The sequence below is a fragment of the Dromaius novaehollandiae genome, chromosome 1 (assembly GCF_036370855.1).
Source record: "Dromaius novaehollandiae isolate bDroNov1 chromosome 1, bDroNov1.hap1, whole genome shotgun sequence".
NCBI classification, from domain to species: domain Eukaryota; kingdom Metazoa; phylum Chordata; class Aves; order Casuariiformes; family Dromaiidae; genus Dromaius; species Dromaius novaehollandiae.
The window spans coordinates 88,119,866-88,147,454 of NC_088098.1; the positions used below are offsets into that span (position 1 = coordinate 88,119,866).

At 44.6% G+C, this 27,589-nt stretch overlaps 3 protein-coding genes across 3 annotated transcripts in view; 1 reads left to right on the forward strand and 2 right to left on the reverse strand.

Annotated features, from left to right (window-relative positions):
- On the forward strand, positions 1 to 10,327 carry LOC112985912 (cystatin-A-like). The gene is made up of 3 exons (XM_026104870.2): positions 1 to 3,301; positions 7,590 to 7,691; positions 10,095 to 10,327. The coding sequence occupies exons 1-3, from the start codon at positions 3,236 to 3,238 to the stop codon at positions 10,221 to 10,223; spliced, it is 297 nt and encodes a 98-aa protein (XP_025960655.1). The 5' UTR covers positions 1 to 3,235; the 3' UTR covers positions 10,224 to 10,327.
- Positions 10,328 to 11,900: 1,573 nt separating this feature from the next.
- LOC112985914 (cystatin-B-like) lies at positions 11,901 to 19,219 on the reverse strand. The gene is made up of 3 exons (XM_026104872.2): positions 19,068 to 19,219; positions 13,417 to 13,518; positions 11,901 to 12,715 (listed from the first exon to the last, which is right to left on the reverse strand). The coding sequence occupies exons 1-3, from the start codon at positions 19,131 to 19,133 to the stop codon at positions 12,587 to 12,589; spliced, it is 297 nt and encodes a 98-aa protein (XP_025960657.1). The 5' UTR covers positions 19,134 to 19,219; the 3' UTR covers positions 11,901 to 12,586.
- A 2,156-nt stretch (positions 19,220 to 21,375) lies between these two features.
- Positions 21,376 to 27,589, reverse strand: part of CASR (calcium sensing receptor) — a 78,292-nt gene continuing 72,078 nt past the window's right edge. Inside the window, exons 6-7 of the mRNA XM_064505419.1 lie at positions 27,093 to 27,216; positions 21,376 to 24,241 (exon numbers count right to left, since the gene is read on the reverse strand). Coding sequence (XP_064361489.1) covers positions 22,791 to 24,241; positions 27,093 to 27,216 — 1,575 coding nt within the window. The 3' untranslated portion in view covers positions 21,376 to 22,790. The remainder of the gene's footprint in view (positions 24,242 to 27,092; positions 27,217 to 27,589) is intronic.

The window sequence follows — 27,589 nt, forward strand, 5'->3', positions numbered from 1 at the left end:
CATGCTGTGCTTTGGAGAAAAGGGAGGGAGAAGGCTTTGCTAGTTTTTGAGTATTCAAGATTTGTTTGAGAAGTGGGATGCTTTGTGATGGTATGTAAGTGGCTGTGGGCTGTACTAAATAAATGCAGATAAAATGTTCTCTGTGTGTAGTGACCCTGTCCATTCTAGGATCATGCCTAGTTAGGGTTCAACTTTATTACTCCTATCATCATCAAAGTAGCCACAAGATAACTGGACTGCTTGATGTCATGTGTATCAAATAGTGGACCCTGCAAATAGCAGGATTTCATCCCTTTTTCTGGCTCTAACTTTACTTCTTCAAGTTAAGGCACTTTAACGATTTGCACAACCGATGCTCCTGCCCAGAGTCTAGATCCCCTGCAGTGGCTTGTTCCTGTGCTGGGGTGGAAAGCCATCTCAAACATATGCTTCGTTTCCTCTTGTGAAATGGGAAGAGGCGTTTTTTCTGGTGCTCCATGCTCTCTTCTTCTGCAGCCTTTAGGTGCTCAGTGCTCTCTTCTGCAACCTTTAGGCACTCCAGACTGATGAAATAGCTAGTGTTTTTACAGAAATCTTTTAAGGATAGAATTTGGTTGTCTTGGAGCAGACTAATGGGAAGAGGCTCTTGACCGGTACCGTAAGCTCAGCATAGGCTAGAACTCTTGATGATTTTCACACTAGGTTAACACTAGGTTTTAACACTAGACGAAACACAACTTTCTGCTGCTGAATTTCAGGTTTCTATCTATCTCTCTAGCTGATGTACAATATCAGAAAGCTTTTGAAATCTGGGTGGGTATTGAGATAGAAACCATTGTTTGTAGACCAGTGTGTTGAAAGTCGAGGCTAGTGTTACTGTGATGATATTTAGACCTTCAACTTGTAGATGGAGGGCTGCTCTCCTTTAGCAGCTCTTGAAATTCAGTGCAGACCATGTGTTATTTTCATCCAGTCATGATCACATGTCTTGTCACTGCAAAACCAGAAGACTGACTTGTTGCCTCAGTGTTTTGTTACGTGTAGGGCTTTGGCTTGTGACTCGAAGCTACATGCACACTCAGTGCAAAAATGAGACTGATTTGGGGAAATTGGTTCAAATGGTGCCTATGCATTTAGAATCTCTAAGGTTGAGGGTAGCAAGCATGCAGGCTAAGGTCCAAATTCCCGAGATTGTAATTTTACCCCTCCTAGCCTTTGTACTCAGCAAACTTCTCGCCAATCAGCAGCAAGAGTTCACCAAAGGCTAGTGTTGCCCTGGACGTCTTTCAACATCTCTTCCCTGGGGAGTTAGTGTGATCTGCATCCCAGTAAGTGAAGTTTGTAAAAACGCCTGGTTCAGCACTGGTGCTGCCTCATTGTTGGGCATATTCTCTGGCTTCTGTGCCTTAGTAAGGTGAGCTGGCTCTTCCAGTTGGCTAGGTCCTCTATCCTGCTGTGTGAATAAGATGCATGGTAGGAGCATGGGGGAAGATGATCGGCACTCAAGTGATTTAGCAGTGGCGTGTGCATAAGAAGGAGGTTGAGCTCATGTGTGTGAGTTGTCATTAACTCCATGAACTGGGCTGTGAGGAAAAACTCATCCAGATTGGTAAATTCAGTGAAAATGGCAGACTTACAGTGTTAGCACGCTCCCCTCAGTTGCAAGAACTGGGGATGCTTTTCACTTTGTTCAGAAAAGTGCTGTGACAACTGATGTTCTTCAAATGCTTTTCATCCACTCACCTGATGCTGTTGCCCAAGTTTGGGCAATCTTGCAACATTCTTATCAGCAACATGCTACATGTTACCTCAATCTATATCCTGTTAAGTCCAGTGCCCTATCAGCCCTAGTTTCCCAGTCTCAAGCCCTTTCTACCAAGAACAGGCCTTGAAATTACATATGAAGTACTTGTTTTCAGTTTGTTGCATCGCATGTTGTCTATGAGGAGGGTCCCTAAGCTGGTCTGTGCTACTGATAGACAGATATGTCTGTGCTGCACAATCACTATTGCTGTGGCTATGACCTTGCTTGCTTATGGCCAGTTCTCTAATGTTGATCCCAGAAGTGCTCATTGCCAGTGCTCTGCACATGTTCTCACTTCACTCCTTCATGTGTGTCCACCCCCAGGGAGAAAAAATTGTTTGGTCTGTTGCTACTCCTCTGGTTCTTGCTCTGGAACAACATTCATCCCCTTTGCTAGAGAGGGGAATGGCAGGACTATGAAAGGGAAAGCAATTTTTCTTCTGTCCTGAAGCATTAGCTCTCCCTTACCAGCCAGGGCTGCTAACAGTTGCTAGCCTTTCTGCAGTAGGCAGCGTGTGTTTGAGCTGTGTACGTTCATATATGGTCATGCATGTGACTGTCGTGTGTCTGTGAGTTCTTATGCAGAATGCACACATACTTTCTACATGTTACATATTTTAGCAATGTGTAACTTTTAAGTACCTTGAAATTAGAGCAGCTACTTTGTGCCTTCAGCTACTGCAGTGAGGGGGACAGGAAAACAGATAGATAGTACGTTCTCTTCCAGCAGGTGCTGGGTTTTCAAAAAGAATGGAAATAGTACTCCATATTCTGCAATACTTACCTGAACCTAGGATAGGAATTTTCTCCCTCCTGGTTCTGGTGTTTGCCTAAAACAGGGAACAGTAGTAGTGGGACCGATCTGTGCCTCGGCACCTTTCAAGTTGGGCAGAGGGAAGTAACTGAAAAAGTAAAAAGCAATCTTCTGCTGCCTCTTCTACTTCTTTGAAAGATATTGAGGAAAATACATTTTCAAGTTGAACGTTTAACCATACTAAAGAAATTGCCACATACTTTCGTCTAATCTTGAATGGTGTTGGGAAATGCTGGGTGTAGCTTTGATCCCTTTCCTAAGTGCACAGACCAGTCATCTATGCATGGGTGGTGAGTCGAGAGGTTCTAGTTTCAGCCTGAACCAACTGTCTTAGATATGGGTGGCTGGAGATTGTTGTCATTTATTTTTCTTATTGGCATGAAGACTCTATACCCACCAAAAGATTTTAAATGAAAAAAGCCCCACACTTTACTGTTAATATCCATGCTTCACATTGTTCTTTTTTCCTGTTTTCCCCATTTTCCTCTCCAGTAATGGTAGGCTCTGTGAGCTACAAGCCATGTGACTTCATGACGTGTGTATATATCTATACAGGAGATGCCTGGTGACTCTGCTCAGACTGCTCTGAACTTCCCTTCTCAGAACTGCCTGTTGTTCTGGAGAGGTTATCTGCCACCATGATGCCTGGGGGCTTATCTGACACCCGGCCTGCTACCCCAGAGGTCCAGCATATTGTTCACCAGGTGAGTTGCAACCTATCTGAAGATGAAGAACAGTCTCTGTGTGCAGGGGACCAAGTCCTGAAGCTTGCGCAGAAGTTAGACGACCAGGTAGTGATGCTGAACCAGTGTTTAAACTGAAGTAGCTGGTGCTGAAAATGGGAGTCCCCTTAATTGCCAGTATTTTGTCAGCATTCGAGGTTGGAACTGTACCAAGAACACAGAGATAAACCATTTTTCTCTCTTTTCCTTGCCCATAACCAGGCATTGTATTGGCTGCCTTCAGTACATTTGCATGTAGTTCAAAGACCAGCTCTAGCATGCCAGCAGTGGGGTCACTTGTTTGAAGTTAAGGGCAATGCATTTGAAGGGAGGGAGTTATACTTGATAGAATTCTTAATTCTGATAATTCTTCACTGAAGGACCTGATTAGGACAAACCACATGGTAGCATATACTAAAAACAAAGACACTTGCAGGACATGGCTGTTCTCTGGCATGTTCTCTGCTGGCATCTGGTATTTTGGGGTGTCACAGCTGGAGGGGCTGCTGGCGCAATAGGGAAGGATGAGCTGAGCACAAGCAGGCAAGGTGAGTGCAGCTGCTGTGGTGGTCGGTGGGGCTGTTGTGAAAGCAGGTTTGCGGACCACATGTGCAGATCCTATAACATCCTGCAATGCAGCACTTATTAAATAGTACAACATGTATCTTGAGGAGTGGAGGGGGCACAGTGTGACATGGGAAATCTCCTTTTGTCTCCCTTGCCTGTTGTTCCCTCCTCCGCTCCCCGCTCCCCATCCTCCCAACTCTGGAAGCTGAGCTCTTCCTTATTTGGCAACCACACAGAGTGTAGCTAATCCTCCCCAGGAGGAAACAAAAATAGGAAGTAGCAGGGCTGAAGGTGTTAGTCAATATTGCTGCAGGTGCTTGTGTGTGCAAGGCTCCCAGCTTCCTCCTCTGCTGTGCCACGGTGTTCTAGGTGCGCACCATTGCTGCTCCACGTTTCCTGTGGGCTTGCAGGCTAGGACCAGGCAACGAAGAAGCTGGACTAAGGTGAGCTGGACTGCACGAGTGGAGAGACAGAGCCACCAGGAGATCTTGTAAACAGGCTGTATGGGGATTTTGGCTGTGAAATGGAAGGTCCTTGGAGTGTAGTAGGAGTGTAGGAAGAGGGAGAGAGGTTTGATCAGACAGCAGGCGAGGTATTAGAGGGTGCTAGTGTCTCTGCTAGGAAGTGGGATGTGAGGGGAAAGAGGGAACAGGTAGATTGTTACATTAGAGGGATTTGCGGGGGCATTGAAGGCTGCGAGGAGTCTGGGGTGTCCCAAGTGAGGTGTGCATATGTGAGGCAGGGCTGGAGGAATTATTCCTAGAGGAATAATGATAATAGGCTAGACAGAGACAGGATGATTTACTGCGGAACTGAAGGGCAAAGGATCATCTAAAAACGTTTAGGGGCACCGACTGAATTGCTCAAGAGCAGCATCACTGTTCATCCTACACTAACATGCGGTTGAAGGAGCAGCACTTGCAGGGATCAGAAATTCCCTTTTACCTATGGGGAAGAGACCATGGAGTGATGAACTTAGGCAAGGGCTTGCGGCACCTTTGTGTGTTTACAATTCTGGTCTCTTCGTATGTGTGTGAGAGAGAGGACAACGTCTCCTGTGGTGCTTAGTTGTCAGTGAGCAAAAAGGCACTTAATGTGAAAGTCCATGTCAGGCTGTGCTCATGCTCACAAAATACAGGGCAAAATACGGAATTTTAAATGTGGAGGTGTGTATATTCTTTTTGATTCTGGAAGAGGAGTGAGTTACTGAGAATGGAAGAGCACCACAAATAACTTCAGGAAAATGAAAACAAATTATTCTTTGCTCTTTATTTGAAGAACTCTGTGATCCTTCCCTCCCCCTGCCTTTGCATGTCCTTTCCTTTTGAAAGCTCAGACTCCAGAGAGGCTTTGCTTGTGCAGTTCTCTAAGGAAAACATTCTTGTGGAGAAAAACCTTATGGTGGGGCAATCCCCCTAGGCTTCCAGTTGGATAAGTGTTACGCTTTAGGAGATGCAATTCTGTAGGATTTTATGCTCCACTAAGAGGAGGAGCAATTCATGTGACTTGAACAAAGTTGTGAAGAGCATGTGCAAACCCTGGGATGCCCAAGGTCTATCTGCTCTTGGGATTATGGAATCATTTACTTGCACCTTTGCCTTGTCTCTAGTCTAATCCTCAGTGAACTGGGGTATATGTTATTTACTCAGTCCCCTTGTACTATAGCCTTTGCCTATAAACTCAGGAATGTTTGGGGGTTAAGGAGCTATTAGATATGAGCTGAGGAATGTTATATTTTCTATTTGATTAAGAAGCTGTCTGCATGTCTGATCTTACTAAAGGCTTGGTCAATAAATAACAAGTGGTCAGAGGCTGGGAGAGATCGTAAGTCAGGACAGAAGTAGAACTGACTTTTTGTTCTGAGACAGGAATAATGAGTTTCCAAAGATGCCACAATTAACTTGCATATGGTTCATTTACATTTCTAGAAGCCTACAGACCCTGCCAGCTGGAAGAGGGTTGAGAATTGGAGTTTCCTTGTTTGTTTGTTAGTAGCTCTGAGTTGTAAGTATAGCTGAGCTGAAAGTATAGCTGGCTGTTCCTGGGATAGGAGCTATGTGGAACCTGCTTCATTAGTGTAGAAGAACAACAAAGGGCTCTTGGCAATTACTTTAGTAAATGAATAGAGTGAAAGATTATGAAAAGCCTCAAGATGGTGAGTTGAAGGTATTGGAAAATTACTGACTGTCCAGAAATTGTTGATCTGCGTGTTGCTTCCTGGCACCTGGCTAGTGTGAAGAAATGTCAGGGGAGTGATGGTGAGTGGGAGGCAGAAGTTCTGGGAAGAACACCAATTAGTTCTGTGTTCTCCTGTGAAACTTCCCATGATGGGAAGTGCTGATGCATTGCCACACCCCTCCCAGGGACTGTCTGAACAGGCTTCTGAATAGTGATGCCCTCATCCACCCAACTTCTGGTATGCAGCTGACCTGCATCAGGTCATTAGTGAGTGTGTCATGTAGAGGAGGGGCTGATACCCAGCTTGCAAGAGTTTGTTCATGCTTTCTGGATGCTAGAGAGTTGTTTTCCAGTTACATTTGTTGTAGTCACATTTCTACTGGGAATTTGTGTCATCAGATGCAAGCTACTGTAGTAAAACATTCACTGGTGCATAAATCCTGATGCTGTAGACACCTGGCTAGACTTCTACCTGTGCTCCCAGCTGTCCCCCTCCCCCTTGCCATTGCAGTCTAGTATTTGTAGGAATATTTGACTTCTGAGAAGCTAGGGCCACTGCAATTGCCAATGAACCTGAACTTCACCTACATATGTGTTTCAGCAGAAATTTTTACACCTTTTTAATAGGTACGTAAAGAGTCTGTGAATGCCTGAACTGTACGTATTTTAAGATCTACAGGGCTTAAGCTGGGTACTGTGCTTAAGTACATCTCCTGCAGTTGTTAGTATAAGTACTGTCAGCACAGAGTATTGTTTCTTCTCAAACTACATTAGCTGCAACTAATATGCAGTGAGACTGATGATGTTTATGCAGTTCTGGGATTGACTCTGGCTCACACTTTAAAGGTCCTACATCTACTTTAGGAAAGGGAAGTACCTAATCTAATGCTGGACCACTGTAACTGTTACAGTTTATATGTTATGCAGTTGTAGATGTTTAATGGCTTATTTAGCTTAAATTACAGCTTTAGCTGCAAGGCTTCAACCAGGACTAGAATAACTTTCAGGAACAGTACTCTCAAAGAACCTAGTTTAATATTTTTTTCTTACAGAACTTGCAATAAACAAATCGAGTACAGCTCCGAGGCTGTGAAGCACAGCAGGGGCCTGCAGCCTCCCAGACTGACTGGCACGGGCTCAGGTGTTCCTTCCATTACTGCATAATGGTATGCTTGGCACAGGACATACCCTGCAGGCAGTATGGTTTGGTACCTGGTGCCTTTGACAAAAAATTAAAAAGGCACTAGGCAGTGGTTTCCCTATACTGAGCAGGAGAGAGATTTTCCTGAAAGTTGTCCAGCTAAACTATTAGGAAGCCTAATTGTGACAGGATTTTAAAGGAGGCTGGAGGCAATGCTTGAAATGAGCTGGAGGTTTTGGTGTAAATTGAATTAATTTGGTTCTGCTGGGTTTATTTTATTAAGGGTTTGTATGTATTTTAGGAATTTGAAAATTAAGAGTGGTGGATGTGAAAGGAAAGCCTTAATACCAACCTGCTAACCCTTTTTCCCCTTTCTTTTTACAGGTGAAGCCACAATTTGAAAGCAGGGTAAATGAAACATATGGCATCTTTCAAGCCATAGTATATAGGACTCAGGTGGTTGCTGGAATAAACTACTTCATTAAGGTCTGTATATATTATAAGAGGGAGTGATTTCTAATGAAACAATAGATGTGACTTGTGTATTGGCTTATACCAAGGGAAAAAAAGTAGGTGTAGTAGAAAACCCTCTGATGTGGCTAGAGTTAGGGACTATCTCCAGATGGCTGTAAAACTCCTCTGTTTCTCACTCCTATAGGACAGGAATAGGAAACCTTAAAAACATGCACTGTGCTTTTTGAGATGTGAATGACAACCTTTTTAGGACCATCTTTCCTGAAAGACTATTGACTGTCTTATTGGCTTGAATTATCTGAACCAGCCTTAGCTCTGCTCTCCACTGGAAGACACAGAGGCAGTGGAAAAGCTGTTACTTTGCTGTGAAAGGAAGCATTGTGTTTATTATGATTAATTTGAGGTCAGCCTGAGGATCTAATGGAGAGTTAGAGTCAATCTTTTAAATCTCATTTAGGCATCCCACACACTACTACTGACCAGTTTTGCATACAAGCCTGTGCTTGACCTCTTCATTCTGTATCATTTGCTGCAGAGGTGCAGTTTGCCAGCTAGTTCTTTCTGTATTTGTAAAGCTCCTCTTCCACTGTGTGGGGAAATGGTTAGTGCTTCATCTGGGGCCTCTGATGGCACTGTGCGTACTCCACCTGAAAACCTTACCCATGGATTTGAGTTTTCTGAGAGAAGCAACACCTAAGAGATTGCTGGGCATATTTTACAACCAGAACGTAAGATCAGGAAACACTGCTTGCTGGCAGGCTGCCTTTCCTTAAGTAGAGTGAATGTTGCAGGTGACTGCTGTATCACAACCCCTGAGAGTTTTACAGACATCTGCCTGGTACGATGTGCTCCCTTGACAAGGGTCTGTATCTTGCTATTGCAGAAATTGGCGGGTGGGGTTTGGTGAGCAGTGATTCTGCAGAGAGACATGATGAACATTTGTTCTGCACTGCTCATACTTCCTTGATTGCAGGAAGGACAAACGCTGCCACACCTTCTTTCCTGGGTCCCTCCTTCAAGTAACTTTCAACAGTTATTTCTGTGTTCTGTGGGCCTCAGGAAATTTTACTGACAGATTAGCTATTTTATGGCCAGTCAAGGTCTCACTGACATGAATGATGTTTATCCTTGCTCTGCACCTGTGAGATGTTGGAACTGAGTCACTAGCAGTAAAAATTTACCTAAAGCCTGCAGCAGAGGCAGAAGTTGCACCCACTGCCATCTTGCTGCTGACATAGGCAATTACATGTGCAAAATACTAGTTCTCCTGCTATTCATGCTAAGCTGAACTACTCAGAAATGATGAGTGACATGATGCCTAACTTAGAAAAACATTTTTTAGCCCTGATAACTGATCATTTCTCTCTCCTTTCCCAATCTTGCAAGCGACAGAAAACAAGTCCAGCACTGGTTTACCAGTATTGCATTCCCCCCACCCCCCACCCCAGCAACTTGCTTCATTTTTTGTATCAATTGGAATTAGCTCTGACTGTCACAAGATTCTTTCTTTGTTACTTTGGAATTTTCCAGATCGCCAGTATTTCACTATCAAACTTACAGCTGTGATGCAATCTAGACCAAAACAAACATAGTGCCATGCTGCAGCCATCAGAAAGCATGGTTCCTAAACTTTCTTTTAATACTATATACTGCTTACCTCACACTGTGAGAGTTTAGTGCCTGTTAACTCGGCTCTGTTTACTGTAGCAAATCTTTATTTCCTATATTGTACCCTGTGTAATAACTTTCTGGAGGAGAAGGTGAGGGTTTTTTTTTTGTTTTTTTGGTTTTTTTTTTTAAAGTAAAGTGCTTCAGCTGTTCATGCTCATACCCCTCCACAGGCATCAAGAAAAATCAAGTTGTCTGTCCAGACTCCAACATATTTTCAGTAATACTGAAGAAGAATATGTAATACTGATGCTGGCTATCAAGTTATCATTGCTTCTCTGGGGTTGCTTAGGACCATTTGCTGGTTTTGGATGTGTCTTCTGTACCCTCTAGGCACTGACACTGTCTCTGCATCCTATCCCACTTCTGAGTTGTGAGGATTTACTCATTGTCTTTTGTCTCTGGCTCTGAGTATCCTGAGAAGTTGTGTGCTGATGTGCTGGGATCTTGATGAGCTTAATCAGGATGCCATCAACACCTTTCTCCTGTTGTTAGTTCTGGTGCTTCCACAGCTAGAGAGTCCGATTCATTTTCCTTTCATGTCAGTCTTAAGGTTTCTATACAGTTCCCCACAGGTATAGACAGTTTCCACCACCAGCTACTATCCAGACGTGGGTTAAATGATGCTGAAGTAAAAATGGAGACATGCCTATAATTAAGCGCCTGTATTTCTCCAAGTAAAGAGCATGCTTGTTTTGAACCTACTTCACCTATGATCCTTACTTTCCCCATTGTTTTGGTTTTTAGGTCCAGGTTTCTGATTCCATGTATGTCCATCTGAGGGTGTTTGAGAGCCTTCCTCATAAGAACCAGGGTCCCAGCCTTGTCAGTTATCAGACTGGCAAAACCAGAGATGATCCTCTGACCTACTTCTGAGAAACAGTGGGGCATAGTTCTTCACTTCTGCAAGTCACGTGAGGATTTGGCCTCTGTCAGTAAATGCATGCAAATAAAGAGTTTGAAAGCTGTCTGTTCCTGTATTGCATGTCATGTGCTGTCTGGCTAAAGCATGGATGGGGTCTGAGGTGCCTTGTGCTGAAATATGAGAGTCAAAGCTGCTTGTGCCACCTGAGGTACTCTCACTGTAAGGCAAAGTGCAGCCTTTTCAGTTTCTCTTCCCAAAATGCTGCCATGCATGCATTGAAGACAAAACTTGGGCCTGCTGTGAGAGTGCTTTAGGCTTAAGACAGGCTGCATACCTCAGCACAGCACTGGGATGCCTTCTTGGAGTTGCTGTAAGTGCGTTTAAAAAAACAAGCTACTGGCAATGCTCATCCTAATGCAGCTTGGATACCATTGGCCTTCTCTGCCGCAAAGGGCCATTGCCAGCCTGTGTTCAAATGGCTGCCCACCAGGACTACTAGATCCTTTTTCTGCAAACTTGTGTATGTCCAGTTTGTTTAAGTGTTCCCTAACCCTACTCTGCCACATCTTCCTTTTTCCCAACCTTCCTCTGGACTTAGGGACCTTGGATTGCCAAAGGCAGGTAAAGGCTAAGGCAAAAAAAAAAGCGTTGAGTATTGTTATGGAAATGAGGCTTGTTGGCCACCATAACAGGGCCTGACCCTAGGTTCCTGCAGAAAATTTCAGAGCCAAATCAAAACAAATTAAATAATTAAATTTTAATGACGCGCGTGCAGTGATTACAGCTCGAGCTGGGTGCCTCCGAAGAGGGACCCTAACATAAACAAATCCTGGGCAATTATAGTTTTTTTCCAACATTTCCCACGCCTCATGTGGTAGTTAGACCAATAGTAATTTTTTTGGTCTGGGGTCTCCTGCTCCTCATTGGGTCTCATTGTCATTCTGAGGTAAGCCGTTTTTCTCCTTATTTTTGTTTTTTGTGGTCTCTGATGACGGTTGTACCTCTGTTTTTGTTGGGTCTTACTGTTGTGTCTTAAGGTTCTGAGGAGGAGGTGATTCTAAATCATAACAATTAACACTGCCCCAGCAGTGAGCTAAGGCTTTGTCCCTCAAGGTCCTAATGCCCTGCACTGGTCTTATTTCAAAGCCTTGACACTCTCCCTTTCGGAGTGTGAGACGCAGGAATGCAGCCTGCTTGTAACTTCCTTATCTTCCTAGCTTGAACCAGCTCTGAGGTCCTTTTCTTACTGGACTAAGTAAAAGTTCATTATTTTATCTAAGTGCGGCCTAAGGCTTCAGCAAATTTAGCTACTCATGCTAAGCAAGTTTTATATAAGTTGTGCTAAGCGGCTACCTCTAGATAGTTTCAGTTCACTATTCTTTAACAAGTATCTTGGCCATTTCCATGTCCTTTTGTCACCATGCCCCCTGCCCCAATTAGCAGAGGGCCCAAATTTTCCCTAATCTTCCCATTGCTGCTGATATACCTGTAGAAGCCTGTCTTGTTGCCCTTCATGTCCCTCACCACATTCAAAGGAAGTATTTCTAATTAGAACATAAATATAAATGTAAACATAAAGAGAAATATAAAGGTATATGGAATATGAAAAAGGCTTATGGAAAAACTCTGAGCAAGACAATAACCAGTACCAAAAAGCAGCAAATGAAACAGTGAAACACCAGTCAAAATGCAGTCTAAACTCAAGAGAAGTATTTATTGTTGTTTATGCAGATACTTTACCTAGTTTAAATTTCTTTCCAGGACTTTTCCTTAAGAATAGGAAAATAAGCTGCTTTTTTTTTCAACTCATACACCCTCTACTGGACATTATATCCTACTGCTGACACAAGATAAACATGATAACCAAAGGAATGTTTGTTTCAAGACTACAATCCTCCTATTCTTCATGCTTTCAAAATTTGCTCATGCTCAAGTCTGTCTTTAGGTCCTTGTCAATAAAACACATGCTCCACCTTAAATCTATGTATATATTCACTGTTGCAGAACAGCACAGAGAAGATACAAGCTTTCCTCTTGCTCCTTGCTGCAGATACATGAATGCTAATGAGACATCCCTTGCAATTTAGACCAGGGAAGTTCACAAACTTAACTCAGGCACAGTATTCTAGTCAAGGTGCACTGAAGTCAGTGCAGCTTCTTCAGATTTGCATTAGTGTAGGTGAAAGGAGAGCTATGTTCCTCATTTAGATATTGCACATTTGGGAAAATGCACACAAGAAATAGATTTTTTTTTTTTCAGTATTAGGTTTACAAAGAGACATATTCTTGTTCTCACTTGCACAAGAGTCAACATTTTGCAGCCTATAGAAAATGCACGTAAGTGGCCATTAGGAAAATGCACAAGATAAGCTTGCTAGAAATATGTCAGCTCATCATCCTTAGTCTTGCTGTTCTGGTAACTGTGAAGGCTCAGTGGCTTATTCTCGTGAGGAAGGCTTCTGAACACCCGCAGGTGCACAAACTCATCATTGCCAACATGGACCTGAAAAGTAAGAAAAACAGTAAGCTCCATGGAATCCCAGCAGCTTTCAACAGGAGGTATGGTTTGGATTGGTGTGTTTTCAGGATGGGGAAGCAGGAAGGCAGTAAGAAAAACCATCACCTCAGAAGATGTGGTCTTGTTTTGAAGCAGATTAGAAGTCATGGCTTTGTGGAATTATCACTTAATCCTTCTATGCCTGTTAATCCTCCCTATGCCTGATAGGGAACATACAGCTAGAGAATCAGAGTTGCAGAGAGGTGGTTAATATATTCAACACCTATAAAATGTCTAATCTTACCTGGCACAATAAGCACTTAAATGCTTTGATCACAGTTGCTTGTTCTTTTGTGTGGCATGACTACAGGCAGAGTCAGAGAGGGTTTGATGCATGACTATCTTTACATACCTGGATTTCATTTAATGAAATATTAGTGCTGAACATCATGAAATGATGGTCCGCAAACCAAGTTTCACAAAATACTGAAGAGTAAAAATCATTACAGAAATAGTGAAGCATTCTTAACTTTATCTCCATTTAATGCAGGTAGGGAGACCAGCGGTGTGGGATGTTGTAAACATTTTTTCTTATTAAGATGAAATCACAAGCATTCTTGTGTAGGTAAGTAGTTAAAGAAAAAAAAAATTCATAATATTATACATGTACAAAAAAAAATGGGATCCCATTCCACACTGCCCTGTACCTTGATGAAGTAATTTGTTCCAGCAACCACCTGGGTTTTAAACTCCACTGCAGTGAAGACATCAAAGGTCTTCCCTTCTTTTTCTTCTAGCTGAGGCTTCACCTTAAGAAAACAGAAAGTTATTTAAGACTAGTGCAAGAATCAAGTATTTCAGACTTAAGGCCCACAACGCCAGTGCCTCAGTACCATTCAGGCGACTGCTGCTGAGTTTCTAGATACAGAGCTCCTGCTTTTCAGAGTTACTAAAAGATCAAAATGGATAACGTGAAGACTTGTATTAAAGCAATGCCAGAAATCTATACAGGCAGCAAAGCCAAGACAGCAGTGTGATTCAATCATCACAGACTGAAACTAAGCCTCTAACAGAGAACTGTCTGGGTACTCCAGAAGATGGATTTTGACAAATCATTTCCTCTCTCCATGTCTCTGCTTCCCTTCCTGTCCTGTTTATTTATCAACAAACGTAAAGTGGTTTGATACCTATACATACAAGACTTCAGTCTTTTTAAAGAGAAGTTTATAATGTATACACAGTATTTATCCTGACTGTTAAAGAAGATCTCTGACCCCAGGTTTCCCGAAGCAGAGTCTCAGACGCGAAGTATCACAAACTCATTTACTATAAGTGGTATAGTGGCAAATGACAGCTCGAGCCGGGTGCCTCCAGAGAGGGACCCCGAACAAGAACCCCCTGGGCAATTACAACTTTACAATCTAAGTTCTCCAACCCTCACATGGTAGTTCAGACCAATAGTAATATTCAGGTGTGGGGTCTTCCCATTCCTTATTGGGTCCTGCCATTGTCTCTCAAGGTCTGGAGGAGGTAATTCCTGACCACAATAATTAACACTGCCCCAGCAGTGAGAGGAGACTTTGTTTCTCAAGGCCCTGACACCCTGCACAGACCTTATTTCAAAGTCTTGACATCCTCCCTTTTGGAGTGTGAGACACAGAAACACAGACTGCTTGTAACTTCCATATCTTTCCACCTTGAACCGGCTCTGGGGCCCTCTTTTACTGAACTAGGTGAAAGTTCCTCATGTTATCCAAGTGCGGCCTAAGCATGAGTAGCTAAATTTGCTGAAGCCTAAGTAAGTTTTATATAAGTTGTGCTAAGTGGCTAACTCTAGACAGCCCCAGTATGATATTCTTTAACACTGACAAAAATGGCTTTCTTCAGCATAGCCTTCCTTTTCAAATTCAGAACAAGTTATTACAGAGGTAGCATCACAGAACAAGCATTCAAAATCAAGCTTTAAAAGCAAAATGCCTAAGTCTGAGCTTTTATAACACTAATTTGACAGTTCTTCCAGCATATGATACTGCAGTCTGTAGTGTTTTCAAACTGCAAATATTTTCCAAATAATAACTGAACCATAAAGCCTTCTGAGTTATCATTCCCAGTTTCCAGAATGTAAAATCAGTGCTCACAAGTCAAAATAACTTGCCCAATACTCCAGACGGAGACAAGAACTCACATGAGTTCCCGCTTTTCTTTCCTGCACTTGGCTCTCTAGAACATCATGGCTCTACTATGAAATTCTTGTTCAGGAAGGCAGAAGATTTCAGGCTTCATTTACAAGGGCAATAAGAATTAGTCTCGGAGTCCTTGCTGCAAGCTCAGTACTACCCAGAAGGCCTTCCCTCCTGCAGTACAACATTATGCAGCTCTCCCCTGACTCCCAGGACAACAGAAGAGCAGCAAGTAGATTTTCTCTTTCCAGCTATATTGTGTTTTTTTCCTTTCCTTTCCTCATAAATTCAAGGGGAATTAATACATCTGCCATTCTGCCTGAATCCCACCTGCATCCCACCTGCTTCCTTGGGGGAACAATAGGTATACTGCTGGCCCTTTGCTGTCCCCAACTCCCTTAGCAATCCTAGATGCTACACAAGGTTCGTTTTTTAGGTCTGAGAAGCAGCCTGGCTCAGCACATTTTCTATTTCCACCAGAAAGCCAAGCAATGACTGCAGACAGCTCAGCGTCACATGGCAATGACTTGTCACAGCGCGTGACAAAAGGGCATCCTTGGTTGGGGTGGAGAGGGAGAGCCCAGAGAGAAACATTCACTGAAAGAACCGGTATCAACCCACTTTGCTAGCAAACGATCTACTGCTAGATCTGGGGTGCTGGGGGATAGCACACTAAACCCGAGCCAGCAGTGTGCCCCGGTAAGAACAGCATACCAGGCTGCATCAAGCACAAGTGCAGCCAGAAGACAGAGGCAAGTGATTGCTGCCCTTTACTTGGCCCTTGTTAAGCCTGTTGGGAATAGTATGCCCAATTTTCCCCTCCTCAGCCAGGAGGAGAGAAGGCTTGTGGGAAAGCCTCCCAGTAATGACAGGTTACTGAGAAGACAGAACCAGGCTCTTTACAGAGGGCCATGGCAGAAGGATGAGACACAATGGTCATAAATTGAAATTGGACCGTCTAACTGGATATAAGGAAAAGCTTTTTCACATGAGGACAGGTTGCCCAGGGAGGTTGTGCACTCTCCATCCTTGGATTTTCAAGAGCCAGCTGGATGAAGTCCCAAGCAGCCTGGTCTGCTCTCAGAGCTGATTCTACTTTGAGCAGAAGGAGAGGTCCCTCCAAACCTGAAGAATCTGTGATTCAATCACAGGACTGAAAGTTATTGTCTCTCAAAGGCTCTGTGGTGTCCTACATGCTCACTCTCACAGCAGTCACTAAAAGACGAGTGGTTAAAATTCATCCTGAGTAACCTCCAAAGGCTGAACAGGCCTGGGCTGCACTCCTTGCCTTGGAGAGACAGCTCCCAGGAGACCCTCAAGCCAGAGACACTGTCGAAGAGAAGCCTGTCCTGCTATTTCTCATGCTTTACCTGCTCTCAGTAAGGAGCACTACTTGCCAGGGCTACGACCTGACAAGTAGTCTGACCAACGTTTGGCATTACATGAACCTAAAGAAACAATGCGATGGAGATGAGAACTGGAAAAGCAGGAACAGGAAACATATTTGTGGTGAGCAAACTTGGCAGGCTCTAACAAATCTCTGAAAAGATCTGATTTTAAGCAAACAATTTAAGAACTCTTATCTTGATTAACAAAATGAATGTTTTCGTCATAGTCTGTATCCAGCTGAGCATGGCAAATTTCAGTTTTGAGTTTTCCCATGTATATTTCATTAAATAAAATAATTTAAACTGGCAGTCAAAACAAACTGGACAAACTTTGACATATTTAGTTTTAAATGAAAATGCCAGATTTTTGGTAAATTCCATCACTTCTGAATCAAATTGGTTTGGTTTGGCTTTCACTCTTCATCTTATTTTTGGATTACTGAAGCACTGCAGCCTGCCACAGAACAGAAATTCAGGTTTTTAGACAAATCCAGTTTTCAGTCCATGTGCAGCATTGATTGCACACAAGCATTATCTTTAACACAACATTCAGGCCTTTTCAGAGCAGAACAATAATTGTCAATCTCTCAGCAAATCTCGATACTGTACTCAATACTGCAAGCTCAGCCTGGTGCTTAAGAGAAACACATCTTTTTTAGGCAACATCATCAGATTCTGCAAACTAAACTTTAATTTCAATGACTGCCGTGCAGTCCCGTTGCCTTTGGGTGTTTTATATGTGCTTAGAAATCGCTGCTGTCTAGCAAACAAATCTGGACAATGATAAGGAGCGCAAGAAGCTATAATTTGTCCTTAATCTTTCTTCATTGGTGTGACACACCCTAGTTGATAAAAGCAAAAAGCAGAAGGCACTTTGTAATTATTACAGGCGACTGACCTGAGACTGCATGTTTTGAAAGAAGGACTTATTTGTACATAGTCACTATTAGAGGAAAAGCATGTGTCCCATTAACATGGACAATAATTTAAGATGCTATAACTAGCATCACTATTTGGAATTGCCAGTTGTTGAGGTGAATTCTGCTTTGTGAAATAACAGAGATATTTTCTTGCTTATTTCCCCCCAGAAAGCAGTTACAAAGTTTAGCCTTCATAAAAGAGGGAGTGCCTTCTTCCAGCTCCTGCTTCCTTTTGAGAAAGGAAACAGAATTTTTAGAGTTCAAACTTTACACATCAGAAAGCATACTGATCACCTTGTGCTTATATTACTGGTAGATACTACATCATTTGCAGAAGCAGGAACAGAGCTGTAGAGTGCCCCAGCTGTGCCTAACCACTTAACGATGCTCTCCGAATTCCTCTAGAATTTCTTCTTAAAATCTTCAACTTGTTCTCTCTGAAGGCGATAAAACCTTAACAAAGACCAAGCAGGCACAGGGATGGGTTCCAAATAGTTAAGAATTGCTCAATACATTTCTGCACTTTGTCAGCCTTCCTGCTTTTAAATAAGGGGGGGGGGGAGGGGGAAGTTTCTGTCCAGAGCATTGCCTAAACATCTAGACCTCTGAACATCCTTCCCACAGAGATGCAGCCCCAAAGCAGTGAATTTAAACCTATGACTACTGACTTACCGCTGCTTGTTTACATACAGGAACGAAGCCTGAAAGGCAAAGAAAATGCGTGCTTGGAGAATATCGTGCAGGACTTGGGGCACACCGTGTTTGGTAGGAGGGACAAACTTAAAGCACCAATGGGAGATGGGCAGGCAGATTACAGCGGTGGCGAGGCATCTCCACGAACGGGAGCTGAGGGGAGAAGAGCTCCCCCAATTTGCTTTCAGGAACTTCGAGGCAGGCTCCTTCTCTCTACAGTATCCAGACGCTGATGAGGGATAAAATCCACAGAGCTTAAGATAACTGCAGCACCCCTGGGATAGATACTCGGAGGGTATCCTCACTGCAGGTCCTGGCTCTGCTTGTATTAATATGCAATATTGCATTACTATGCAATTTTTTGACAGAACATGTAGGTGATACACAGAGCAGTGGCATCACAAAAAAATAAAAATAAAAAAGATAGGTCAGTGCTATAAAGCAGTCTGGAGACCTTGCCAAGGCAGACGGGTTTCAGAAGATGAGTTTTTAATCACCTCATGCAAAGTTTAGCACCCAAGAATAAAAGAAAATGCACCTGGGCTTCCAGGGCGAGCACGTTCCCCAGAGAACCAGACGCACGCCAAACAGGCCCCGGGGGTGACCAAGGTTTGGGACTCACCTAATTCATTCCTGCTCCATGATGGGATGCCTTGGCAATGCTTTAGTGCAAACAGTAAACAGTAAGCCATCACCTAGAAGCTCTCAGTAAGCTAAAACCAAATCAAATATTGCTTTGCTGGCCGAAAGAAGTCAGACTGAGTAGGAGGAAGCCTGCTGAGCCCTGGCACCGGGTCTGCGAAGCCTTATTTAATAGCTGCATCCGTGCTCCAAAAGAGGGTCTTGCCAAAACAGAAACAGCTCAGGAAAGAGCTGCCGAAGGCGCAGACTGTACGAAAGACCTGCGAGAGTCACTGCGTTCGTTCGTTTCTATTTTTTTAAGCAAAAGGGGGCTGTGGGGGGGGGGGGGGGGAAGATACCCCACAGTGGGGAACACCCCCACGAAGAGGAAGGCTTTGACTGAGCCCCACCGCCATGGCGCCGCGGCGCAGCCGCTCTCACGCCCGGCGGGGCGGCTCGTGGCCAGGTCGCGGCCAGCCGCCCCCCCGCTTCCCCGCAGGGCGGCTCCACGCCCCGGGGCCGCCCTACCCCTGCCCCCACCGCGGTCCCCCCTCACCTCGTCCGCGATTTGCTGCGTCTCGCCGGTAGCCGCCCGCACCGCCGAAGGGGCCCCGCACAACATGGCGTCGGCCGCTGCTCTGCCCGCTTCTGCCCGGCTGCGGGGGACGGGCGGAGCTCGGCCCTTCCTCGACTAGAGGGAGGGGCGGTAACACCGGGAAAACGGTAGAGCAGGGAAGTGTTGGGTGTTTTTTTTAGTACCCTTTCATACAAAAGAGCGGGGCCGGTTTTCTCCAGGCTTCGCAGAAAACTTCCCATCCCATGAAACGCTGGAGTCTGCTAACCAAAGGAGGAGAAAAAGCCCAAACCAAAGAATTACAGGTAAAAGCTGCCTGCAAAATGAGCTGTGGAAAAATCACGTTCAGTTCTGGGCGAATGCTGGTGACGCATTCCTGGCGGTCCCAGATGGGAGCAGCTACAGACAACCCTATTCGGAATCGCAGCTTCTTTGTTTGCCCAGCATGATTCTTTTTCCAGCATTCATCACCTATATTCCGTGTTTGCTCTAGCAGCATGGAAAGTTTTACTCCCTCGGACTCTCCTTTGCCGTTTTATCATTCCACCTTCCAGCTTGATTTTGCTGTTCCTCAGGCAGCCAAAGACTAGGGTGAATTAGCCAACACCTGCTCCTAAAGAGAAGCTCCCTGGAGAGAGTTTAGCCAGCATGTCCAGCTCTCTAACTGTTTACTTCTCCCTGATTTGAATATTAAAAAAATTACCAAATTAACCAAGGGATGTTTGGAAAGGCTTTAACAGCTGCATTTATCAGCAGTGGGTGTTGCATGCTGAATGGAGGAAGTTTAGTTGCAAATCACCTTTATAAAGCATGTCCTCTTTTTCTGAGCTTCCCTTGCATTTAGTTGTGCTCCATTAAAATAAGTTGCAGGCAGTGGGTCACCACAATATGTAGCATGAGGCTTGTGGCGCTGGCTAAATGTGCAGTGGGAGTGGATGGGGGTTCATCCACAAACTGAGCACAGGCTGACTTGTCATTATAAAATCAGGGCAGCTGGGGAAGCTTGATTATGCATCAGGGCACTTTTTTTTTTAAAATATGTATAGATGTAAAGAATTAAAAACACCCAAACGCTTAGAAATAAATGCCAGCATTATTGACTGAATGCATAGGTGGTGAATATCGTACTCCCGCCAGCCTGTGAACAGTGCTGAGTTTTGAAAAGAAGGCAGCCACTGGTGACTTTCTGGTTTTCATGTTGTGTATGTTTGTGCATAGTCTTCAGCTTATATCTTGTGCCTTCCTCATTTAATTCATTTAGAGCATCTATGCTTTCAGTAATGTCAGCTTCAGAGCTGACTCTGGTGTCAGGTTTGGCCTATAGTAATGATTCACAATTGATAATGATAAAACTGTTGGGCTACTGAACTTTTTTGAAGAGTGTTTGGGCCATAAACAGCTATATATATATGTTTTTAAAGATATTTCCGCCACCTAGTGGCTATCTCCGTGCACTCATTTAAACTCAAGAAACTCTAGGTCTAAACTCTTTCTAAATATTCTAAATATTCTAAATTAAGGACATAGGCCACATTCAGCAACCTGATTTTTCAGGAGCAGTGAGCAACTCTTACTGGGTTCAGTGGTGGAATTTGATTTTCACAAGTGTGGCCACAATGATTTATTTTTTCAAGCTTTTTTTTTAAACCTGCTGTGCAAAAGTTTTAATCAAATACTGTAATTTACAGGCCATACAGTTAAAGTTGGACTGGTTCATGCAGTTATATGCAGTAATTAAAATTTGAGCCCATTGCAAGGTGAATGAAACAAATCAACAGAAGGGTTAAAGGAAATTGTCTTAATATCATGCTCCTAGAGGCTCCGGACTTCCATTATACTCTCCTAAGCCACAACTCCTCTTCCTTATCAGCAACAAGTGGAGGTGGCAAAGCAAAATTTTTATGTAGTAATGTCACCTGTAAGTTTTATTTGCCTGCCCTGGCAAAAAAACAACTAAGCAAAAGGAGAGAATTGTGGTAGTCTCCCCAAGGCATTCACCAGGTCCTTTGGACTCTGCTCACACTAAGCTGCAGGCCTGTATACCTTGCTGCAGTGGTCTAGACTATGTTCATGTTTGATGAGAGATGGAACTGGCATCTTCATGCCAGCTGCTTGTTCTTGCACATGGGATCTGGGAAGAGGGAAATAAATTCTGCAGCATAACCCGACCCTCTCCTGCTAAGCTTTCTTGAGGCATTCTTTGTCTCATCAAGCCACAAAAAAATCTGTTCTAATGACTTACTTCTAACTTTTCCAGTGTGGATGGAGAAGAACCAGGCATACCTTGCAAAACTAGAAGCACTTATGTCTGCTTTTGGGGGAGTAGGACAAGCACCAAGAGGAATGAAATTCTCGTGCTCTCTTCTGAAGTCCTTACCATTTAGGTATAGTGCACACTTCTTGCACTAGGTGCCCTCTCTTCAAGATGGGCCAGGAGGGAAATACTTACCCTAGGCATCTCCAGTAAAACTCCTGAACATCTGATGCCCTGTAGGAGCCAAAACATACCCAATTTACTCATTTATCAGGGTGCCTGTCTCAGAGCCCAGGCCTGTATGTCTTCTTCATCCAGTCATCTACCAGCATGCACACTTCAAATATTTATCTTTTCCTGCAATCATGTTATCACTTTTGGGGGGATATTTCTGCATCTCTTAACTCCTCCATTTCCTCTTGCTTCATTTGCTTTGTTTCAAGCCCGCCAGCATTGTCATGACTAGTGCAATACTATGTGTAGGTATGAGGCAGATTAATATGGCAAAGCACAACACTGACTATGGTGTGAAAGGTTTAGCCATGTATGCCACGTGGAATATTACAACAGCAACACGTCATTAAGCGTACAACTACTAGTGACATAATCAATCATGGATACATCTCATTGTGCTCTTGCAGCATTCTCCTGGGGGATATGACAAGCTGTTCTCCCCCTCCACCAAAGTAGTCAGGCTGGAGGTGAAGCTATCTCAGCTGGAAGAAACCAGTAGGAACCTAGTAGCTTGGTCTAATGTAACGGAATCTATGAAGAGCATTGTCTAGTATTTCCTGCTGCTCCCACTTGCGGGCAGAAAGGAGAGATTGGGACATTACTAAAGATAAATAGCAGGGCGCTCTGTCACATTAAATACTTTACATGTTCACACCCTTGGCTGTACACAGCATGCAGGATGTTGGGGCTTTTTTTATTTTCCCCATGACCGTGTGTTCCCCAAGTGAAACTGTGTATCTTGCTTTTGTAGAATGGAGAGTCCTGATGAACATGGTTACAGATCACATATACTGGATAAAGAGGGACTATTATACATAGTGGGAAAGAGGAATATTGTACATAAGTGTAAAAGCAGAGTATAGTGGAATTGCCTAATTGCCTCCCACAGTCAGCTGAGTTGCAGTCTGGCAGGAAAAGATTACAGAGGCAAGGCAGCATGCAGAATTCTGCTTAAACCCCACCAGAGGCCATCTTCACTTGTCCTTCCAAGATGTCCTGATTTCAATAAAGCAAAAGCAATTTCAGTTCAAGGGTCCCCAGACACGGACTTTGGACAGTCCTTCCTCTTGAGGCATGTGTGTTACCCTACCGGTGCTAACAATAGACTGTGGTGGGGCTGTGTCACAGATGTGTATCTTTGTTGTCTTTCCCAATCAGAAGCAAGAGGTGAGCAAGTTCCTCTTGGGGACTGGTGTGGTTTTCATGGTCTTCTTTCGTTAGGAATGTACTGTATTCTCTGTGACAGAGCCACCTCCAGTGCCTATGAAATTTCGAGAGTTAGCTGATGGCAGGGAAGGCTCCTCCTCGCGGCCTGGTACCTCTTCTTTTGTGTCTCCCACCATTGACTCCTGTGAGCTGGACTCTGGGCTAGAAGCTGCCTGAAAGCTGGGCTCTGCACTGAGGGACTCGCTGTTCTGAAGGGGGAGCAGGGCCCGGTGCCGCATCAGGCTGTCATCGCTATTCTGCGCTTCCAGGGAGTTCCTGCGCTTGGTGGTCCTGTTGGCCACGGCATTCTTCTGTGGCTCCTCAAAGCTCAGCGACAGGGTGACCGTGCCGCTCCCAAAGCTGACCTTTTGCTTACACCCACGCTGCTGCTGGCGCTGCCGCTCTGCAGAGGCTGGTAGAGGAAAAGGGTCTTCATGGTTGCTTTTGCTGCTGATGGAGGAGGAAGGGGTGGAGCCAGTAGAGCCCCCGAGGCTGTTGGAGCGCTTGCGTGACACATTGCTCCGTCTCAGTGTGGCCCTGGCGGCCACCTTGAAAGCATGGGCAGCTGTACTGCAGCGCACCTCCTCGATTGTGTTGCGGGAGGGCTTGAAGAGGATGATGTAGACTTTGTTGAAGAAGATGCAGGCCAGGAGCCCAAAGCTGGCAGCCAGTATCGCAATCACCTCCACAGCAGAGACAAACTTGCCGTATGTGCTGGCGTAAGCAGGGATGAAGGAGATCCAGACAATGAAGAAGATCAGCATGCTGAAGGTGATGAACTTGGCCTCATTGAAGTTCTCAGGCAGCTTTCGAGACTTGAAGGCAAAGAAAAAGCAGATGGCTGCCAGAAGGCAGGTGTAGCCAATGAGGAAGCCAAGTGCCATCAGGGAGCCTTCATGGCAGGTGATGAAGATAATCTCATCCTCCAGGTCATGGTTTCGGTAACTGGATGGGGGTGCTGTGTACAGCCAGATCACACAGATGACAATCTGCACAAATGTGCACAAGAAGACCAGGAGGAACTGGAGATTGAGCCCCCACCACTTGCGGTGGAGGCTCGTGGGGATCTTTGCCTCAAAGACAAGCAGGACACGGTTGGTTTTCACCAGGATGCAGGAGATGCAGAGGACAAAGCTGATGCCGAAGGCTGGCTGCCGCAGACGGCAAGTCCAGTCCTGGGGTTCGCCAATGAAGAACAACGAGCTGGAGAAGCAGCACAGCAAGGAGAAGAGGAGGAGGTAGGACAGCTCACGATTTGTGGCCTTGACAATGGGAGTATTGCGAAATTTGGTGAAAACTCCCAGAACAAAAGAAGTCAGGAAAATTCCCAGTACAGCGAAGAGAGTCAGAGCAATCCCAAAAGGCTCTGTCCAGGAGAGGAACTCTATCTGCTTGGGGATGCACGATGTATGGTTCTCATTGGACCAGTAATCCTCAGGGCATTTGTCACAAGCACTTGCATCTGAAAAGTAAGTGACAGGGAGAGAGAAGGTTTGTTAGAATGAGAGGTTGAAATGGGTGACGAGATAAATGGGGGCTACACACTGGCCTTCATCTTAAATACAGAGGGTGTTTCCTTCTGGTGCCTGCAGGTTCCTAGTATCAAATCTAGGAGTGTTTTACTGTGAAACGAACAGTCTCCCATGGGCTACATAGCAAAACACGAAGGACATTTAATGCCAGCTTAACAACAGGCCTTCCCCTGCACTCTGGCTTTTCAGATCAATTTCTTGGCAAAACTTTGCATGTTTGATTACTATCAGCTGTTACACAGGCTCTCTCCCTTGATGTTTCTTGTTCCTTCATTTTTATCATCTACTTCTCTCTGTCTTCATACCTCTCGCACTTGCATCATCATTTGAAACATCCTGCTTGTCTCTATTACAGGGAAAATTAAAAGTGTGCTTGCATACTTAAGTGCTTTGGGAGCCTATTTCATACTCCAAAGACATGAATCTTAGAAGTGTTTAAACAGTTAATCCCTGGAAAGCAGGCACTCCCACCATACTCTCATTTCACTTAGGAACCTCAGAGGAAGACGTGTCTTAACAACACTGGTCTCCCCACACCCAGCAAAGCCAACCAATGACGCTTGCAGAGGGGAATTTGATGCCTCCATCTCTTTCCCCTACACGAAACTAGTTAGGGCCTATTGGGCTGGAAACATCTGTCTCCATTGGCTGCCATGATCAAAAGGTGAGAACCTGCACCTACTGCACTTCTTCTCTAACCCTAATGGGTCTTGTGCTCCAGTGGTGAGGGTCATGGCTCCCTTGATGGTGGTGGAAAGAGGTTGAGAGCGGTGTTTAGTGGAAGGTTACTGGCTAATGAAGGCAGAGTATCTCAAGCTCTCATTCTGGAGGGGTCATTGGAAGAAGCAGCTATTATCAGACATGACACCACTCTCCCAGTGACTGGCTGTCTCGCTGTTCATGTCAAAAACTTGCACTAGATGTAAAAGTGCAGTCAGAAGTTCCTATCACCACTTGTTATTAACGCATTTCATTTACTTTCATTCAGTCAGTCACTTATTTTTCTTGAGCCTTTCACCTAGAAGGCTATTGCAAACTGTATGCAAGTTAGCAGAGCTAACTGCACATATAAGGAAATACAACCACCTCTACCACAGAAGGTGGCAGCTCTTTAGCATTGCATCCTGAAAAAGTGCTTTCATTGTTGTCTCGAGCTGACTAGAGACCATGCTGCCACTGAAACAGATAATCCAGATCTCCTCCCTCCTCCGAGGCTGCCCATTTCTGCCCCGCCTTTGTGTCAGCACTAGTGCTCATGCAACTTCTTGTTCCAGCTGGAAGCTAAACCTGCAAAAATGAGTTTTGTTTTCAGGGAGACCAGAGCCCTGATCCAACTTGCTCTATGGTCACACAAGTACCAGCACTGCAACTGGACAAAAGATGGGAACAAACAGCTGGGAGAGGGCAGGAGAGATTGTTTCCTTTGGTAGCATCGCAGTCACAGCTTGATGAGGCTGGCTGTAAAACAGTGGAATGCAGACCCTCACACCCTCCCACCCCAAATTTCACCAGCACACCAGTGCCAGCTCCCCAAATCTTGTGAAAAACACTAAAAGACCCCACTTACAAATGACCAGAATTGCTGTTAATTCAAAAATGCTAGCCCCAAGCACCCTGTAGTACTATATATTCATGTTAAAAAATTATCATTCCTATCAGATAGGATGAAAATCAGATCCTCCCAAAGAGGAACGACTGTGAAATCTTGCATCCAGCTTACTGAAATTTTCACCTCAAGCAAGGTCTGCAGCACGTGCTGGGATTAGTGCTGCTAGTGAGGGTGTGAGGAGATCCTGAGCATTCAGTGGTGCAGAGGTACCTGCTGTTCTTCAAGGATTTACTTGCCTTTCTTAACTTGGAGATGCCCGACACTAAGGAAGCACTAATGGTGTTGGAAATTCAGAATTTGTCATCCGTCTCTAAAACTGAGGTTACTTTTTCCCTCCACTGCAGAACCTGAGTGGCTCGATCCGAGCTCCCACTGAAACCAACAAAAAAGATGTCCATGGGTGTTTGATATGACCCAGAGATTCTAGTTGCTTGTAGCGTCTGTGTCCAACAGAAGCTGTGGTTGGTGACCCCGTAAAGGGAAATACTCCTCTCTGCTTGTGAATTCAGAGATGGAATGGACTTTATTTCTTTATAAAGCATGAAATAAAACACTGGCAACATGAGGAAAAGATGAAGACAGACAGATAACTACAGCATTTAGGATCAGGATAGGGATCTCCTTCCTCCACATTTTTGGAGTGACAAAAGCTGTTGCTACAGTGCAGTGGAATTTTCTTGTGGCTGCATGAGAGGCTTCCTACATGCAAGTCTTTTTCAATTTCTCTGCCTTTTCCTAATTCAGAGCAGGAGTGACAAGCAGGCTTAGCAGAAGACAAGACCTGAGGACTGCGGGACTCAACTCATACATTTTTCAGAGAAAGTTCCTCCAGGCTTTCTGTGAAGCTCCCTGGCAGAGCAGGGCACAGCAAAAGGGGTCATTTATGCTGTCAGTGCCTCTCCTGTGCCTGGTCCTTGGAGGAGTGGGGCACCTGTTTCTTTGGACTGTGACTTTGGCAACTTTGGCCAAATTAATAACTCCATTAATACAGAGTTTGCAAAAGATTCCCAAGAAAAGGATCTAGCCCCCCTTTGTGCAGGTGTCCCTATGGGCTGTTCTGTGGGGCTCCAGCTCAGCACTGCAGGGAAGCAACCTTAGCACAATTGTGCGTGATGCCCACACGAGGCCTTGCACAGTCCTCTGCAAACCTAAAGAGGGTCTGTGGGTATTACCTGTTTCATCGCTGTACTCCCCATCAGGGCAGTCCACGCACTCGAAGCAGCAGGTGGGCTCTCCCTCAATAATGCCCTTCCTGGTGCCTGGGAGACAGTCCCTGCTGCAGTTAGAGAAAGGCACCTGCAAGAAAAAAGCCAAGGATGGTTAATGGTGACAGTGGCCCTTCCTGCAGGAGGACCTTGTGCTTACTCCAATGGTGTTATTGCTTGATTGACATGCTAGATTGACAGCCTCAGAGACTCACCTCTTCTCTCCACAAAAAAGACGCATCTTGCACATTAGTCTTCCCCCGCCCACTGCAGTGATACTCTCCATGCAATTGTTTGAAGAATCACATCAAGGGATGGTAGGGGAGATCAGCAGATCTCCGTAATCTCTACTGTGTTGTGGGCACTGGGAACTGGTATGTGATCCATGATACACATACTATAAAACAGTCATCAGATGATTTAAAAAAAAAAAAAAAATCAATCTCTACTGACAGGAATTCAAA